Source organism: Prunus persica, chromosome G5 (genome assembly GCF_000346465.2).
Source record: "Prunus persica cultivar Lovell chromosome G5, Prunus_persica_NCBIv2, whole genome shotgun sequence".
In the NCBI taxonomy this organism is placed as follows: Eukaryota; Viridiplantae; Streptophyta; class Magnoliopsida; order Rosales; family Rosaceae; genus Prunus; species Prunus persica.
The window spans coordinates 12,381,672-12,399,900 of record NC_034013.1 but is presented as its reverse complement, the minus strand read 5'-3'; the positions used below and the strand labels follow the sequence as shown (position 1 = coordinate 12,399,900).

General features: G+C 36.4%; 3 protein-coding genes across 5 annotated transcripts; 2 read left to right on the top strand and 1 right to left on the bottom strand.

Moving 5' to 3' along the window:
* Positions 4,451-8,878, top strand: LOC18776882 (uncharacterized WD repeat-containing protein all2124). 3 transcript variants are annotated; one of them, XM_020564263.1, is made up of 9 exons: positions 4,451-4,596; positions 4,752-4,841; positions 5,147-6,358; positions 6,470-6,560; positions 6,710-6,867; positions 6,957-7,008; positions 7,427-7,506; positions 7,593-7,686; positions 7,786-8,878. In XM_020564263.1, exons 3-9 carry the CDS (start codon positions 5,201-5,203, stop codon positions 8,367-8,369), a joined length of 2,217 nt encoding a protein of 738 aa, XP_020419852.1. In that variant the 5' UTR covers positions 4,451-4,596; positions 4,752-4,841; positions 5,147-5,200; the 3' UTR covers positions 8,370-8,878. The 3 variants fall into 3 exon arrangements, with proteins under 3 accessions (XP_020419852.1, XP_007210339.1, XP_020419851.1); XM_007210277.2 differs by having other exon boundaries at positions 4,452-4,596; positions 5,159-6,358; XM_020564262.1 differs by having other exon boundaries at positions 4,452-4,596; positions 4,730-4,841; positions 5,159-6,358.
* LOC18775990 (transcription factor MYB6) lies at positions 11,238-12,511 on the top strand. Its single transcript, XM_020564266.1, has 2 exons — positions 11,238-11,507; positions 11,644-12,511. The coding sequence occupies exons 1-2, from the start codon at positions 11,375-11,377 to the stop codon at positions 12,366-12,368; spliced, it is 858 nt and encodes a 285-aa protein (XP_020419855.1). The 5' UTR covers positions 11,238-11,374; the 3' UTR covers positions 12,369-12,511.
* LOC18776194 (methyltransferase-like protein 17, mitochondrial) lies at positions 14,187-17,973 on the bottom strand. The gene is made up of 12 exons (XM_020564264.1): positions 17,618-17,973; positions 17,266-17,531; positions 16,963-17,036; positions 16,787-16,881; positions 16,478-16,575; positions 16,299-16,382; positions 15,946-16,026; positions 15,732-15,815; positions 15,510-15,605; positions 15,314-15,396; positions 14,848-14,936; positions 14,187-14,689 (listed from the first exon to the last, which is right to left on the bottom strand). The coding sequence occupies exons 1-12, from the start codon at positions 17,751-17,753 to the stop codon at positions 14,358-14,360; spliced, it is 1,518 nt and encodes a 505-aa protein (XP_020419853.1). The 5' UTR covers positions 17,754-17,973; the 3' UTR covers positions 14,187-14,357.

The following is an 18,229-nucleotide window of genomic DNA, read 5'->3' as shown; positions in this document are numbered from 1 at the left end:
AAGGGTCCACGCCACCTACATTTCCCAAAACAACCAAAGTTTGCAGGCCAAGCTTACGCAACTTCCATTAACATACATCTATATTTTTTTCAGGTTAACTTTTGCAAGTGATCCACGTGCCCTCATTCACATGTGAAGAAGAAGGGGCTAAAAATCATGTAAAACAACAAACTTTATAATAGCCTTAGTTGGAAAAGATTGAGGTATCAATTTTTAATTAACCTAATGGTAATACATAGAGCTTACATAAACCCTAAACCCTATATACATATATATAATGTAATAATTTTGTGAATGATATATTTTAATTTTGATCACATATATAATGCAAGGCACATATTTGTATAAGATTATTTGTAAGTAATAATGCATGCATACACGATCGAGTACGCACAAACACAAAACAAGTGCATTTTATTTTATTTGAAAACTTTGAAATTAATGAACCGACACTACTTGCTTTCTTACCGGTAAAAAGATACTCCCTCCTTTATGCAAACAGTTTGACACATATGCAAAAATAAATCATCAAAAACACGAAAAGAAAAACTTCTGTACACATATCACACTGCTATTGATAAGAATGTAAAAGCTCCTACTTACTTGATAATATAGTTTAATTTATTCGCTTGGATGCATGAAATATCTGTATAATAATATTTTAGATGGGTGGTTGGGTATGACTCTTACACCAATATTCGTGGGTGCTAAGATGCCATGAATAAGTTAATAACAATGAAAGATATCTGCCCGTCATTTTAAGTCAAACATAAAAGAATTATTATGTAACATGTGTGTTTCTTGTACGCGTAAAATTTTACTTCTATTTGTAAACAAGTGCAAAATATTCTTCCTTTCTTGTTTCCCAAATTACAAGCGTCCATGAGTGCCCTATTATTTAGTAGCCGGTATATTAAATTCAACCACTACAATGTTAAATTTCAAGATAGGCGTGATGATTAATCAGTAGAAGGGTATAGTATTCAAAATCAACAATAGAGGGACGTCGAGTGGTGAAAAATTGTCGATAATGACACCATAATACTAAAATTAAGGGCACGTTTGGGAGTGATTCTAGATAGGTCAAACTCACTTATACAGAGAATCACTTTTCTATGTATCACTTTAAGTGATTTTATGGAGAAGCACATGTGAAGTGATTTTCCTTGAAATTGCTTAAAATCACTTAAAGTGATTATATATAGTGCTTCTCCGCATAACTCCTAGAATCATTCCCGAACTAGCCCTAAGAATCATTTAAGCCATTCTTTAAAAATGAATTAGAAAATTTATAGGGATCGCCTTGAGTCACCGATAAGGTGGTGACGGGCCTAGACCATGAGAGAGGTAATTTGAGTACTTAATTGACAAACTTGTCAAAGTTCCACTAATTAGCTAGGAACACAATTGCTCGTAATGAACCACAAATCAACTATAGCGACTATCCAAGTCAACTACTAACTGCAAGGGCTAACTATGATGCAGACATTGCAACCATATGAAAGATTGAAGGGTCACAAAATCAAGTATTTTTGAAACCATCACCACTTAATTGGTTGGTGTCTAATGTCTTCTAGTGTGTGTGTACAGAAGGAGGGCCTCACCACCGCACTAAACCTAAAAAGCCTCCAAGAATGGAACCCCATAGTCTCCCTAAATAGGGCGCAGAGAAGTGCTACTTTTGGACCACCACATCCTTTTTGTGGTTGCTGATTTTTCTGTAAGCTTTCGGCTTTCCTTCTTCTTTGGGGTTTAAAGGGACGTCGTTACATTGAAAAAAGCCTTGTGTGTTTGTATTATTGTAATTTCGTGTTTGTCGGTTTTCATTATTGTTATGAACGTTTACAATTTCTCAATCTTAACCCTAATGATTTTTTTATTATTATTATTACAAGGGAAAGGTGGGTTTACACAAAATATTCATTGAATGCTTGAGATTTCGAACCTTTGCTCACATAGAGTGAGGCTTAACCCTAATGATCTTTAGTGTATTTTATTTGGTTCTTTCTTAGCTTTATTTTCTTGGGCCTCTGGCAACTTGGAAAATGAATTCTAGCATGACCCAATTGCATCTTCTCCATAGTTCGAAAGGCCTTGTAAAGTCTGCCAATGTACTCTAATTTTAATTTTTAAATCATTTATAACATTTTACTGATTACATTGCCGATCATATCTTCCTCAAAAGTGAAACTCAAATGCGTTATTGAGGCTCGAGCTATTGTCGAGATATGATCAATAATGTGATATTTTCGAAAGAACGCAAAAAATGTTGTAGAAAAGGCCCAGGACTGCTAAGCCAGCCTAGTGTACAACAGGGGCAGGGCCTGCATAAATGTTTTGCAACGTCTGAGCCTATGGGTTATTTCTTTTCTGGGCCATTAGAATTGGAGAGGGAAGATTCTATTTGTTGTGTCTTCCATTGTACCGTCCACAAAATCATTCCCGCATCAGTGAGGGAAAATGGAGCTAATTACAAAATACAACTCTAATAAAAGTTTGGGATTCAAAAGAGGGCCTTCATTTTCAATTTTTTTTCAGAGTGTTATCATACACACAAAATAATGAAATTGATAACATTCATAAACTGAGGCTGCCTAAGAAATTAATTGAGATCATCTTAAACGAAGGTTGAGAGGGGATTGGTGCTTATTCAAATGGCATTGATTATTATTATTATTATTTATATAAATATTTCTCATTTGGAAAGAACCAAAGGTTCAAAAGGTCGCATGGCATATGTTTGACTGCTTCAAACCCACACAACAAGTTTGACAAAAGAAAAAGATAGCAGAAAATAAAGCAAATGTATAATAATTTATCCATATTTCATTTTTGTATGTTTTTGTGTAAATTTTTTAAAAGTAATTTGACCTAAAACCAAAGTAACAAAATAACTTAACCCACAAGGTGTGGTGCGGTTGGCAAATTGCCACCTGCCACTTCCAACTGGCTAGTTATTTAATGCCTCAATGGCAGGGGTTCGAAACTTATTGGAAGCATTTTGTGATTAAGGACGAATCGAATTCCGAACGAGAATTAATCACACTCTTCAAGTGTAGGGACATCTCATGTTATTTACAAAAGAAAAGAACAAAATAACTTTATTAAAAAATCATTGTTGTCTGCCTCTTTATTATTGGTTTTGGATGGAAGTGGCCGGTCATGCTCATACATTTGTTTAATTATTTTTTGGTGACAAAGTTCATTGCCTATAAAATAAAAACATGAAATAAAAACAAGTTTTTTTGGCTAACTGTTAACCTAATTTGCTTCAACTTCACGAGAACTTGACCTTTCAAAGTGGGCCCGTTGCTAGAAGAACTCTCAATTCAAAAATGCCGACGAAGACTTCGTAGTCAATAGGGGGTGTTGACACGTGGGACGGAATGAGCTCCTTTTTACTAATCCAGGTTCGTCAACTCCACCTTTTGTTGAATTTTTTTTTTTAATAAAAAGGGTTGAATACCTTTTTTTTATATTTATCACTGGGTTAGACACAAAAATTTCGTTACTGAGAAATTTTTGTAGTCAAATTGATTATTATGTTTTTTAAAATTTATAATTTATAAACCTTCCTTTATCTTTCGTTAAGTACAATTATTATTATTATTTTTGTGGTCTTCTTCCTCAAACTCAACCAATTAGGGTATATTGGAAAAAAGACTGAGTTAAAGGAAGAAGATTGAACGTGCTTCATAAAAAATAAAAAATAAAAACAGCATTTAACGAAGGTAACTGAAAAAATTTTAAACTTTAGGAAACAGAGTGACCAATTTGATTATTTTTTTTTCTCAATGACCAAATTGAATTTTCGTATAAAACCCGATAACCAAAAAGATATTTAACCCTTTTTCCTTATTCATTCTCATGCCTTCCCACCTACATTTTCTGTACGTGTTGGAGCTCTCATTACACAACTAGTTAGATAATTATTACATACTTAATTTAACATATGCACCGATGTGTCACACATACTTTATTTTAAGAGAAGAGATACTTGTTGATTGCTTTAGTAAGTTTAAACATTAAACAATAGTATGGTGTCGTTCATTTCAACATTTGGACGGTTAAAAATTTGAATTAACAAAATTCTTAGAGGCTTCAAGGACAATCACGCGTATAATTATTTACCTAATTTTGCTATATGAATAGCTCTATTTTATTTTAAAAATAATTCAACGTTATTGAAAAGTCATTTCCACTTCTTTTTTTCCAACTAAAGATTCTAGAAAAAGAAAAAGAAAAAGAAAAAATGAAAGTGCAGACACTCCTCCTCATGCTGTAATAATTGGAGGGAAAAAGACGTCATTAGTAAAAACCAGAACTAAAACCCAAGACCCAAACCCAAATCCAATCGCAGAATTTGGTTAAAAATAAAACAATAAAAAAATAGAACCGTGGTCATTGGAAAAAGGGAACTCAAAAGAGTTAAAACTAAGTAAAACAAAGACCATAGTTTTACAAAGGTTTGGGGGATCCGTTCCGTACCAATCAAATTGTATCAGACAGTGCGGATGTGCGAGGAAGATAGAGAAAAAAGACACACAACACAACGCAAACAAGGAGCACCTTCCACTCTCTTCTCTTCTCTTCTTGGTACTGGCGCACAAACCGAGGCAAATTTTTGCTCTTTTCTCTGTCTTGTCTATTATTTTATGTTTGTTTCAGTTTATTAGTTTATTTCATTTGTTTAAAGTTTCATGTTTTGAGTATTCTTTGCTTCCTCAAGTGGGAACTTTTGCTGATGACAGAGAAAGGGAAATTAGAAGGGGTTGAGAAAGTGGAAATCCCTATGAGGGATTAGATTTCTGGGGTTTGACCGAAGTTTGGTGGTGACCCAGGTGAGCAAAACTCTTCCTTTTTTATTGTGATTTTCATTTGGTTTTGGAAACAATCTGTTGGGTTTGGCTTCCTTTGTTCTTTTTTCTGATTTGGGTTTGCGTTTTGTGAGAAAATCATATGTTTGGACTGAAGATAGGATCATTTCAGGATCTGTGTTGGGGGGTTGTTTGTTTTTTGCAGTTTGTGGATTTGATTGTCAATAGAAAATTTGAGATTTTAGGTTGTGGATAAGGAAAAGGATTAGTCTTTTTTTGTTATCTAATTGTGAGGTTAGAACAAAATTGAAATTTCTCATTGTTTTTAGTTTTTGACTCAGGATCTCATGGGTTGAAAACGAAGAGGGGAAAACAGTGAATTGATGGGGAGTTATAGTGAAGAGCGTGAGGATCAATTTTATGATACCCGTGAGGACCTGTCTTCTGTTTCGGATTGGGGTTCAGATGGTTGTGATGAATTTAGTTCTAGTACTTCAGGTTTCTTGAGGTATGATGAGGTTTGGGCTAAGAACCTGGATAGTGTTCATGAGCGCCGCCATAAGTTCCTGCAATGGATGGGTTTAGATTTGGATCGGAATTTAATCATGGAAGAAGAAGCAGGAGATGACTGTGCTGAAAAAATTGAAATGAGTATTGATAGAATAAAAGAAGATAGCTGTGTGGTGTTGAGAACTTCGGGATTGGAAGAGGCGTCTTGCTCAAGCCAGTCCACAGCATCTGCTCTGTCAAATGAAGCTCGGGAGTCACTAGGAAATGGTGCTTTGGATGAGAATTTTGGATGTGCAGTGAGGACTTTAAATCAGAGAATGGATATCATTGTGAATGAATTGGGTCAGGATGGAAGGCTTTGCAGATTAGGTCAAGTGGGACTAAATCAATTGGTTAGTGTTGGGGAGATTCATACAAACCATGCACCAGGACCATCTCCTTCAATTCAGCAATTGTTGCAGAGAGAAGTTGATAATGCTAGGTTCTTTCTTGATGCGAAAAAGAAAGTTAAAAGGGGATGGTTAAGGAAATTAGGAATTGGGATGTGCGTTGTTGATAAACATGAGGCTGCATTGAGCCCCATCAGTCTTAAATCTGCATCAGGAACAGGTATGCGAAGAGTCCGAGTTTATCCAAGTAAAAAAGGGACCAAAGAACTGTCTTCACTTTATGCTGGGCAAGATTTTCCTGCTCATGAAGGTACAATTTTGTCCATGAAGTTCAGTCTTGATGGGAAATACTTGGCAAGTGCTGGTGAAGATGGTGTTGTGCGCGTGTGGAAGGTGATCGAGGATGAGGGATTCAACAAATTTGATATTTCTGGCGATCCTTCTTCTTTATACTTCAAAACAAATCCGTTTTCTAAGTTAGACTCTCCAAATGTGGATAAAGATAAGGCGCAGAGATTGAGATCATCGGACTCAACATGTGTCATTTTTCCTCCAAAGATATTCCGTTTATTGGAGAAGCCTGTTCATGAGTTTCGGGGACACAGCAGGGAGGTCTTAGATCTCTCATGGTCAAAGAAAGGGGTTAGTATTGGGTTTTATTCCCTATTGCAATTTTTCTTTGCCCCAAAGTTTGTTTTAATCTACTGAACTTGGTGAAACTAATCTTCTCTGTCTTTTTTGTGTGTGCTGCAGTTTCTGCTCTCATCCTCTGTTGATAAGACAGTTCGTCTATGGCAAGTAGGATGTGACAGATGCCTGAGAGTTTTCTCTCACAATAATTATGGTGAGCCTTGCTACTTGTTTGTATTCTTTTACAATGTAGTGAATCAATAACTTGGTTTATGCTAGTTCTCTATAGTGTTATGTTCTCAATTCTCTCTCATTTTCAAGTAGTTCTGCAATGATTATCTAAAGCTGTGATACTTGTTGCAGTGACATGCGTTAATTTCAACCCTCTGGATGATAATTACTTCATCAGCGGTTCAATAGATGGAAAAGTTCGCATCTGGGAAGTTATTCGTTGTCTGGTTGTTGATTATATTGATGTTCGTGAGATAGTCACTGCTGTATCTTATCGTCCTGATGGAAAGGTCTGTTGGAATTTTTTGCTTGAAAATGAAAAATTAAGCATGAAACAAATTGGTTTTGTTTATATGACTTTGTTATTTGATATTTGCAGGGAGGAATCGTCGGTTTTGTGACTGGAAACTGCTGTTTTTATAACATCATAGGTATGAAGACCTAATAGTGAAATTTTCTTAATAGCATGCTACTATGGCACTTCTAATTAAAACCAGATTTGTGAAGCATAATAGTAAATTGGGAAGTCCTGATAATTAAATGCTTTAGTATCTCCTTATCTTCCCTGCAAATTCTGTTAACATGAAATGATTTTCTTGATATGTTATTACATGATATATATATATATATATATGTTTTTTTTTAAAAAAAATATGGCCGGATATTTCAAAATGTCTAATGTTAGATCATTATATGCAACTTTCTGATTTAATGTTTGAGCTCTTAGCATCCTTCTCTTGCAAGCCAATTTTGTACAGGCGAGATCTACCCATGGGCTGCTAAGGCTTGTGTTATTGTTTTGTCTTATTCTATCTGAGTGGTTCATGATCATGGTTTCAATTTTTTCAGATAATCATCTGGAGTTGGATGCTCCGATAAGCATACAGGGCAAGAAGAAGTCACCTGGAAAACGGATAACTGGCTTTCAGGTGGTTATGGACAATTGGTTATGTTATTTCTTCCATTTTCACTTCTTTACTTTACTGCAGTATACTAATGTAATATGATTCCCCAGTTTTCTCCAAGCAACCCAAGCCAAGTTATGGTGACTTCTGCTGATTCAGTAGTCCGTGTAATTTATGGGTTTGATGTCGTCTGCAAATTTAGGGGTATGTGTCATCTCTTCTTCTTTTATAAAGTTATTGTTATTCCCCACCCCAAAAGTCTCCTTCGACTCTATCATTGATGTTTTTATCAATTCTCATTAGGTCTTCGAAATGGTGGAAACCATATGTTAGCATCTTTTACCTCAGACGGAACGCACATTGTCTCAGCAAGCGAGGATTCAAATGTTCGCATCTGGAACTATAATAGCCAGGACATGACCTCTTCACGACCGAGGAACATATGGTCTTGTGAGAGTTTTGTGTCCCACAAGTCAATGATTGCTATACCTTGGAATGGTGTGAACATCATTCCAGGAACACTTCCATCCCCTAGATTCACGGGGGACATGCCGGGAAGTTGCCTTGATAATCAGCTGAAGCATCTCAGTTTCGATGAGAAAGTAGAACAGAAAATGCACCTCTCTTCACCCGATTGCTTCTCTTTGGGTCGTGGGTTTTTGTTGGAGGCCTTGCCAAAGGGCACTGCAACTTGGCCTGAGGAGAAACTTGTAAATTCAAGTCCGGTGGCCGTCTCCCCAACAATGTGTAGATCCGACTACAAATTTTTGAGGAGTGCTTGTCAGAGCATGTCTGGTCCTAATTTGTGGGGCCTTGTGATCGTCACTGCCGGCTGGGACGGACGTATTAGAACCTACCACAATTACGGTACACCTATTCGTCGTTAAAATCCCCAAAGACGGCATTTTTTGGACAGTGATTATGCATCCTTGCAATCACCGCTGGTATTGGTTAAATAATTCTTGGTGCTTGTACAATGCAGTATCATTGACAGCTTGCCTAGTGTGCACCCTTGAAGATTACCAAATGTATTGTAGTCCAGTCAGGTCATGCCAGGTAGCAACTGTAATCCAATTCACCTGCAGTCCCACCAGGTGTCCACAAGCGGCTGGTGGAATTGCTTTTAAGTTTTGTATTGGATCATCTTATACAAGTAAAATTTATATGATTCTTTAATTTGTTGGTTTTCAGCGCAGAAATTATACTGAGTTTTATGTGGCAGGCAGTTAATCCCTTAGATTAGGAGATGTGTATATAATATATTTTTACAAGTGTGTATAATACAGGTGTCTGTGGGGCATCTTCTGTTCTGAAATCTTTGCACTCAGAAATATTATTGTATGTCTTCTTGACATTTCATTAATGAAATTAAATTTTGGGTGGTTGCTCTTCAGTCTCAGCTAAATGCTCTCCCTTCAACTTCCCTCTTTTTAAATGCTCTGCTGCAGTAGAATCCGTGGCTTTTAAGGGTGGTGGTGGGCTGTGATTGATAGCGCTCTACTGTACTAAGAAAGATAAGCCCTCATAAATTATGATGGGGGAAACAGAGGCTTCAGAATGACTTACTTGAACTTTAGAACGTCAGAACTGTGAATAATTATGAAAAATGGGGATGAGCTGCTATATCAGAGCACGTTAGGAGGTTGAGAGAACAATTTTTAAAGCTCATAGCTAAGGGGTGGGAGGACTATAGACCAAACTAGCATCTCTTATTGATGAAATTTCGAGCTTTTAGGTCGGCGAAAAATGCTTTTAGAATGGTTAAAAGCGGTTTCAGATAACTCAAAGCTTTTGCATTAAATGCGATTTGAGTAGATTAATTGCCATGCATATCATAATTTTTATTTAGAAAGTTAAAAGAAGGTATCTTGCATCCATTAAGAAGGAAAGAAAGAGAAGTGTGTTGAAATGTGATCTTAGGACAATGAAAGAGCATAAATATGGTGTGGAATGTAGGGCACCACGTGCTGCAACGGTTATGATCTGCTACTAACTACTTAGATATGCCTGCTAGTGAGAATGATGTGGTATTCAATGAGGAGCAGTCTGGTTTGGTGAGAGGTTAGAGATCCATTTCCATTTGCAAGAACATATTTATTTCAATTTGCTTCTAAAATTAAGAGGCAAGTTGAAATAAATAAATATTTATATGGTGTGGAATAATTTAATTAATTGAAATAATTGAAATATTTTATATGGTGTGCCCATATATTTAAAATTTATATTTATAAATAATTTAATTATTTATTTATCAGAATTATTTACTCAAATTGTCCTTAAATTTATACTTGAGTTACATTTTGGTCTCTCAACTAAATTATTCGTTCATATGGTCCACAAACTCTTTTATTATTCGTTGAATTAGTCATATCTTGACATTTTTTGTTAAATTAAATCATGTGAGGAGCAAATGCTATATTTTTAGGGTTAAATAGGACTTTTAATAGCTAAAAAAATAAAAATAAGTTTTTTAGAGAAAAAACAAAACAAAAAAACCTGCAGCGCCATCTCTCCTCCCCTTCGTCTCCCCCTTTCCCTCTCTCCCCTCTGCCCTATCTCCCTCTATACTCTCTCTTCCCTCTTCACTTTCCCTCTGTTCTAGAGAAGGGCTCCATCCTCACCGCCTCTTCACAGCGTGCCTAAAGCCTTTTACGCTTGGAACGCTGCACCACTCTCACCACCATATCATCACCAGCAATTCTTACGTCACCGTCTGCCTCGTCGGAGCCACCATCGCTCGCACGCGGGTCATTTTTAACTTTGTTGTTGTTTTGTCGGGTGCGTTGCAGATATTAGACCAGACATGACTTCCTCCAATCAAGCCTCCATTACTCATCCTCGATCAAAGCCACACGGATCAGTTGACTCTCCAGCAATTAGCAGATCCTCCCTCTTCAATCTTGATTCATTTTCAACAATCAACTGTTGGCGAGTCTTTGTTTGACATCAACTTCTTCCATGTTTCACTTTTTACCATATAACTCTTACGGCAGAGATGGACGTGGGGGGAGGGTTCTAGTGGGTTTTTATTTTCATTAATTTTTAATTTTTTGGTTTTTTTTATAAAATAATTATTTTATTTATTTTATTTACCACTGGGCATTTCAGTTTTTAGTTTTCTGATTTTTATAGCATTTCATCTAGATTTTAATTAATTAAGGGTTAATATGTTAGTATAAATTGACGACTTTAATCCTCAAATTAACGGTAATATTGAAATAATATAACAATAGGACCAATAGGCCAATTAATAAAAAGTTTGTAGACTATTTAAATAAATAATTTAATTAAGAGACCAAAATACAACTCGAGAATAAGTTTGAAGACGAACCCTATTTATCATGAAGCAAATCCTCTTTGGTGTTAAGGATGTGCATGTCAATTGCATGGACCCACCGCATGTCTGGAAAGAAACGAGGGCAAACGAAAAATGCATAACTTATGTGACAAGCTTTTCTTTTTAAATGGTGACAAAATTTCATGAGGAGCACATGTAACACGTCTTCTAAGAATTAAATGTGAATGAAATACATGACAAATGTGATTCATATCATAGGATTGGATAAAGCAATGAAAGTCTAGTATAGTATGTACCCTATGTGACGTATAAGTTTTGGTTGCAAAGAAAAATATAATAAAAAATGACCTAAATTAACATTTACATGTACAAATAATTCATTAATTATAGATACGCAAATTGAGAATTCATCACATGTAAATTATTCTCCAATTAGTCAATGAGGAAAAGTATGAAAATGCACTTGTGGCATTTCTAGAATTAATGTTCACAATGTCACAATAATGCTAATGGTATAAAATCTAAAGAAGGTGGTGTGGTGCTCTGTTGAGAGTCTTGGTTAGACTGAAGCAGAGAGTCTTTGTCCTCCATAACATGGGCAGAGCACCCTGTTGTTCAAAGGTGGGTCTGCATAGAGGTTCATGGACTGCCAGAGAAGACGCATTGCTCATTCAGTACATCCAGTCCCATGGTGAAGGCCATTGGAGTTCTTTGCCTAATAAAGCTGGTAATTTATTTATTCATTTAGTCTAACAGCTTCTTTTCTTCTTCTTCCTTTCTGTTCTGGTCTTATAAATTGTATTGTAACAATTGGTTTATTGGGTTTTTTTTTCTTCTTTAAATTCTTGGTGTGGAAAATGAAGGGCTTCTTCGTTGTGGGAAGAGCTGCAGGCTAAGGTGGATGAACTATCTGCGGCCTGATATAAAGCGAGGCAACATAACTCCCGAGGAAGATGACCTAATTGTGAGGCTTCATGCCCTTCTCGGCAACCGCTGGTCTCTCATTGCTGGAAGGCTTCCTGGTCGGACTGACAATGAGATCAAGAATTACTGGAACACCCACATCGCCAAAAGACTCAGAATCCAAAAAACCAGCACTCAAGAAGTTGCACCAAAACCAAAATCAAAATGTGTCCAAGCTGAGGAGGCCAAGAAAAGTGATGATGACCATGAAAATATTGGTGCAACAACAAAAAGGACCAAACTTCATCTCCCAAAGCCTACCAGGGTGTCTCCAGTTAAAACCCCAGTTGGGTCTTTTTGTGATGGAGAGGGAGATCATGAACAAGAAGTTGGGTTTTATGATGCAGAAGTTCCTAATTATTTTCATGCGTCTTGGTCTGATGATATGAAGAAGGAAGACGATGATTGTTTTGGGGAGGGCTTGGTTTGTGGTGAGAATGTTGAAGATTGTTATGACTTTGTTCAAGTGTTTGACCCTGCCAGGAGTCAGAATTCTGAAGAAGCTGCTGCAGCTGCAGAAAGAGTTGCTATGACATGGAAAATCTGTGAGGAATATGAGCAGGATCTCAAGGCAGATCAAGATCATGGTCAATTGGAGTCTTTTGTTGATTCCTTGCTGATTTGAATGTTTCCAAAAATTAGAAAAGAAAAATTGTAGGATATTATCAGTATGTGTCAAAGTTTGTTTTTCAATTTCATTTGAATTGTAGTGTTTCTTAGTCTTGAATATTGACTGAAGCTACCTTAGCATTTTTGGGTAGATTTCAATTTCATTTGCCAAAAAGGCAGAGTTGCCTTTCTGTTTCTGTTACAAATTTCTTTGTAGGTATGCCCAATAATTTGATCCTACAAACAGCCAACTAGGTAGAAATAATTTGGCTTGCATGCACAAGTCCGAAAAGCTTCAAAATGAGTCGTATCATAATTGAATAAGAGGGCAATTTTGGAGGAGGCCTAGGGGTGTAGGTTTCCCTAAAAAAAAACAGAGGCAACTAGTGTGAGCAATTTTCACAAGGATCCCATAATTGAATAGCGATTTGGAGGCTTTTTGTGTAGTCTACATGCTATGCTGCATTGTCTGTGAATGGCAAAAGAAATGAAATAATTGAGCTACATGATGGCATGATTTGCTGAAAATAGGACATGAAAATTAACTCTTGGAAATAACAACATGTTGCTCTCTTTGTTGCACTTTTTTAGTACAAGCGATAGTTTAAACTACAATGGATGATGATTTTTCACACACACGCACAACTAAGATACCATAGCAGTTCAAACCTGAGACCTCCAATTTACTAAATAAGACTCTTTTTCTCTGGACTAGACTCCATTAGCTTTTTTCGCACAATTTTAATTTTACCACCCTTTTGCATTGTACAAATAGGTTGAGTGGAGTTTTTTTTTGCATCGTCCATTTAATTTTAAAGAATTATTTACTTTATAACGTGTACAACGTGCCTGTTATTATGAAAAATAAAATAAAATCTTACAAGTTTTTCGGGTTTTTATTTTTAATCATTTGTTTGACTTGGTAGTTGGTACTACCATCACATGATATGATTAACTTAATAGCAATACCCATTTAACTTACCAAAGCGACTTGATGGATACAGCTTAAAGTAGTATCTGTTTCCTTGTCCCATTTCAATGGCTTTATAGCTTTTCCCAAAACTGCTCCACATTTATTTTGGATTGTTTACAGAAATCGAATCTAATTGGGAGGTTAATCAATTGCAAATGTGCAATTAGTCCATGCCATGCTATCCACATGGCTTTTCCTTTGTTAAGCTGTTAATAAATTGGGTTCCACATTGATTTAAAGTTTAGCCCAAAATAAACCAATGAATGGTGGTCCTGGAGCAATGAAACCTCAAAGTTGAAATTATTGCAACTTTGCTAGAATTTAAAATTTGTAACACTAGAATGAAAATTATTGTGTCGTACTAGAACACTAGTGTTACTAATTTATGTATAAGAGCATCTCCAACCGATGTGTCAAACGTGCCACATAAATATGTAACAGCTAGAAATAACATTTAACATCACTCCAACCGATGTGTCAAAGCTGATGTGAAATGAAGACTAGAAGTTGAGATGTTATTTTTGACATCCCAAAAGCAAGATGTCAAATGAATATGTTTTTTTTTTTAAAGATAGGTGGCTATTACTTTCATTTAATTTTTTTTTTCTTCTTTATCTTAAATGATTTGACTATTACAATAATTATTTATTTGACATATCGAGTGGAGTGTAAAAGTATGTAAATGTCAAATTACCACATCAACCATCAAATTTAAATTTGATGTTTGGCATTTGACATCTCCCTTGGAAATGCTCTAACACTAATTTACGTACTTAAGCGATCATACAGAAACTTTTATGAAATTATTCAAGGAGGTTGAAACCGAATTTCCATGTAGGGTAACCCAAAAGGCAACCTAAATGATACGAAAGTGATAAAGAATAAAATCATGTCAAATACTCACTAAAAGGGCACAATAAATTGAAGGGGAAAATTTGGATCCAACCCCGTCATTGAGAAGAACAAATTAAAGGCTCGTTGAACATAACAACATAGTTTCGTATACATAGTGGTTACAGCGTGACGAGGTATTCAGAAAGGCCATAAGTCCCCCCAGATAGACTTTCGGGCCTGTTGATGTAGTGCAGGGTTCTTACTCTTTGTCACGACCACCCGCTGAAGCTGGCCTTCCGAACCATCCCGTTTGGTTGATCGACAAACATCCATTGTAACCTGCTTGCCCCTTCGTACAGGCATATAGATAATCCTGCCCCAACCACCCCCAAGATCAGCATGACCTCTTTCATCTTCCTCCTCTTCATTTTCATCAGCAACATCAGATTCCATAACATCAGAATCATAGTTAACTGGATCCGGTTCTTCAAATGGAATGAGGTCAGCTTGCTGCGAGGCATTTAGCTCCTCTGTCCAGGTCAAACACAAAACCTTAGAATGAAGAAATATGAGTTTACAAATGGCCAGAATGTTAGTAATTAATGCATGGAATCACATAGACAAGTTCATTTTGGGGCTCTTGAATATTTATTCTGAAAAGGATACTCATGTAACTTGTAAGACATACCCAGGTCAATTTCAAGATCTTCAGGGCTCCGTTTAGCCTGTTGCTCCTTCAAAGTGTCAAATTTCAGACCATCAAGAGGCCAAGGTTCCCTGGTCAGGATAACAACAGCGAAATCATGAGACAAAAGCATTCCCAACACAAAAATATTTATGAGCAAAAAACCTGACAACTGTAAGAGAAGGGCATCTTTGGAGCACAGTTATTTGATATAAAAAATTATTGATTGGTCTAATTGAAAATGTTTTTTATTATAACAACTAAACTAAGGTCATTGACGGCTAAAGATGCGTTCATAACAAAGACACCGAGTTAGCCGGAACAAAATCACATGACAAAAGATTAAACCCAAAAAGATCTGACTAAACCATTGTAGCTTTATGAGATTGGATTTTGAGCTTCCATTGTCTTATAAGAATATTAAAGAACCCACGATTTTGAACATGAACATAAATAAAAAAATACTAACTGTGGTCTTTGTCCTCGTCTGACAGCAATGAAGCTAAATTTCTCATCTTCAAAGCCACGTAACGGCTGACCACCCTTGGAACGCTATAAAAATTCAAATAAGAAAAGGTAATATCAATATTAAAGCACTTACTTAAATCATAATGTACCAAATATTTCAAGAAGAAAGAGTGTAGGAAATTGATGCAAGGAAGAACCTTGAATGTACGCTGAATAGATGTCCTCTCCAATCGCTGAACAAAATGACAATACTTTTCAGCTTTCTCTAGCGGACATTGTCCATCATGAGAACACTGCATCAAGAGAACTATAAAATAAAATGAGAGAAATAACAATTTCAAAGGAAAAAAATGGAGAAGCTGGGCAACATACTAATTTTGACACCAGAAAAATATGGGCTAGAGAGCCATTATACTCACCGGAGCAACTATAAATGCACCATTCTTTTGAGTGACCAAGTCCTTGGTAGTTTCATCAGCTCCATCTTTAGATTTACGGCATTTCTAAGAAGCAATGAGTGTGTCATTATACATTATTTTGCAGACACAAAAAATTCCCAGTACAGAAATTGAACAAGCATCCTAACTCAAAAGCCACATCAAGGAGCAAGTAACAAGTAAGAAAACTACTTACCCTTTTTTCCATCCACAATATATGTGAACGCATCTGAGATATGATATTAGATCCTTGTGGTGTTCCAGGTTCAATTAAAACCTATAAAATGTTAGGAAATCAAAGGGTAAATATATTAGGCTAAAAATTTGGAAGGTCCAAACTGAAAATTTGAAAACAATTATAACATGGCAAGTGAATTACAAGTAATTTTTTCTTTTGCCCATGTATTCCAAAATCATTTGTCAAAACATATAATACTTGTCCCCTTAGTTAATGGCATAAACCAGAACATAGGATCATCACAAATCTTCTATCATGAACTCATAAGGAAGCATGAAACTCATCCACATAAAATAAAATAAAAAGCATACCAGGACATCCCGTGTCAGATCCCAGAGCTGGCGTACTACAGTAATTCGATCCTTGAGCGACGGTATCTCTCCAAGAACATAGGACTTCACCCCATTGTAACAAACAACAGTTATTATATGTACCAACCAACCATGCCAAGGCAAACATGATGTGTAAGTGTATAATTTGCCTAACTTACAGCAATTACAAGGTCATGCTCTCTGTCTGACTTTTTGATGCTTTTGGTCAATGATTGGATGCTATCATAACTATGAATAAGTGGCAAGTCCTTCTGACCTAAAATAACCATGACATAAAGTGGTCAGAGTTTTTTCTGAGCTCTAGACGCTTGTTGATAATGCATGAACAATTGCAATACGGATGGTCAAAGGTTAGTAGACTGGTGCTTTAACAACTGCAATTCAACTAGTTATCTATACAAATTAATCTACAAATAATCTCGAAAACATATCAATTAACTAGTTCGAACTGAAAAATCATTAAGAACCTTGTATAAGCTTCTGCCCTGCACGCTGCATTGATTGTGATGGCTCCACTAGATTAACTTTCTCCAAGGAATGTGGCCAGACTTCACGTAGTGCCCTATAGCATTGAATTCACATTACAACCAAATTAAAGTCTTACGTGATTAGCAATCAAAAGATAACCAAATGTGTTTTTCACCAGAAAGCTGAACCCGTGCCAGCACCAAAATCCAACACTCTAGCAGGAGAAAACTCAGGCAGTCTTCTACGAACCTGTAAAACAACAGAACACATAAGAAAACGAAACTTCAGAACAACTACAAATCTACTTGTACCAATCCACATTCAAAGGGAACAATAACATAACAAATCCAAGCTAAGCACCTCATTTCTATAAAAAAGAAGAAGATAACTTTCTCTGCTTTCCACCATTTTCTCAGCTCCAATACTCGTTATTCAAATTTATACAACAACCCATATTACAAATTTCATTCATTCATACCTCCTTGAGTACTCTGTGACAAGCAGAAAACACAGCAGGCATTCTAGAAGCAACATAAGCAATGGTCTCGTCGTCTCTGTAGGTGAGGCCGATGTCTCCATAAGAGCTCTTGATCTTCCACCTCTGGGATTGGTCCACAGACTGCAAAGGGTCCTCAACGAGCTGTTGTGAAGTCGCTGTAACAAGCTGCGAATTCACATCCTTAATTTGGCTGAAAGATTCCGATAGCCTCAGCACCTTCCTCTTCATGTGGGGCTCCTCCTGCTCTAAAATCCCAAAACCCCATAAATTGAATTGCATCATTTACACATATAGATACATAAAAACAGATAGAGGGAGAGAGAGTGAAGACCTTTGAGGTATTTTTTAATGGCTCGACGGAGACGGACTGGGGTTGTGAGACAGCGCTGGGACTGTTTGGCAGCGGAGCGGAGAGTTTCTTGGGTTAGGACCTTTTGGGCAGTCTCGGGGAGCAGGGTGGTCGCCATTTTCGGTAGGGGTGAGGATCTGGTTGGCGTTGTGCCCCGTGTGTGAGTGAGGAAGACGGGATGGTTCGGTTTTGTTAAGTTTTCTTCAGAGGTTTATGGGACTTCAGGGATTTAGCCTTTTGGGCTTTTTATTGGGCTTGTATGTGGGTGTGAATATATGAGCCGTACAAGCATATTGGGCTTGGCTTTTTCAGTGAACTTGGAGGGTTTTTTTTAATTATCTTATTTTTAATATTAAGGAAATTAACAAAACCCACAAAAGTTGAGCTTAATAAGGCCATCTCTAGTAGTGGAGGGTTAAACATAGACCACACATAAAATTTAGCTCATTATTTATAGTTGTTTTTAAAAAATAGTGTTGGGCTATATTTTTTTATCGTCTCCAGCAGTGCATAGCTAAATCATAGCCTCCTCAATATTTTATTAATTTTTAGTATATTCTTTAAATATATTGAATACTTGAATTAAAATACAAT

What these genes read in the sequence shown, in the direction of transcription:
- LOC18776882 (XM_020564263.1), top strand. Translation starts at nt 5,201, where the DNA reads ATGGGGAGTTATAGTGAAGAGCGTGAGGATCAATTTTATGATACCCGT. An exon ending in CTGTTTTTATAACATCATAG is followed by an intron (nt 7,009 to 7,426) that starts GTATGAAGACCT and finishes CAATTTTTTCAG; the next exon opens with ATAATCATCTGGAGTTGGAT. An exon ending in AACGGATAACTGGCTTTCAG is followed by an intron (nt 7,507 to 7,592) that starts GTGGTTATGGAC and finishes ATGATTCCCCAG; the next exon opens with TTTTCTCCAAGCAACCCAAG.
- LOC18775990 (XM_020564266.1), top strand. Translation starts at nt 11,375, where the DNA reads ATGGGCAGAGCACCCTGTTGTTCAAAGGTGGGTCTGCATAGAGGTTCA. An exon ending in TTCTTTGCCTAATAAAGCTG is followed by an intron (nt 11,508 to 11,643) that starts GTAATTTATTTA and finishes TGGAAAATGAAG; the next exon opens with GGCTTCTTCGTTGTGGGAAG.
- LOC18776194 (XM_020564264.1), bottom strand. Translation starts at nt 17,753, where the DNA reads ATGGCGACCACCCTGCTCCCCGAGACTGCCCAAAAGGTCCTAACCCAA. An exon ending in GTCACAGAGTACTCAAGGAG is followed by an intron (nt 17,037 to 17,265) that starts GTATGAATGAAT and finishes GTTGTTTTACAG; the next exon opens with GTTCGTAGAAGACTGCCTGA. An exon ending in AGCATGACCTTGTAATTGCT is followed by an intron (nt 16,383 to 16,477) that starts GTAAGTTAGGCA and finishes AATGGGGTGAAG; the next exon opens with TCCTATGTTCTTGGAGAGAT.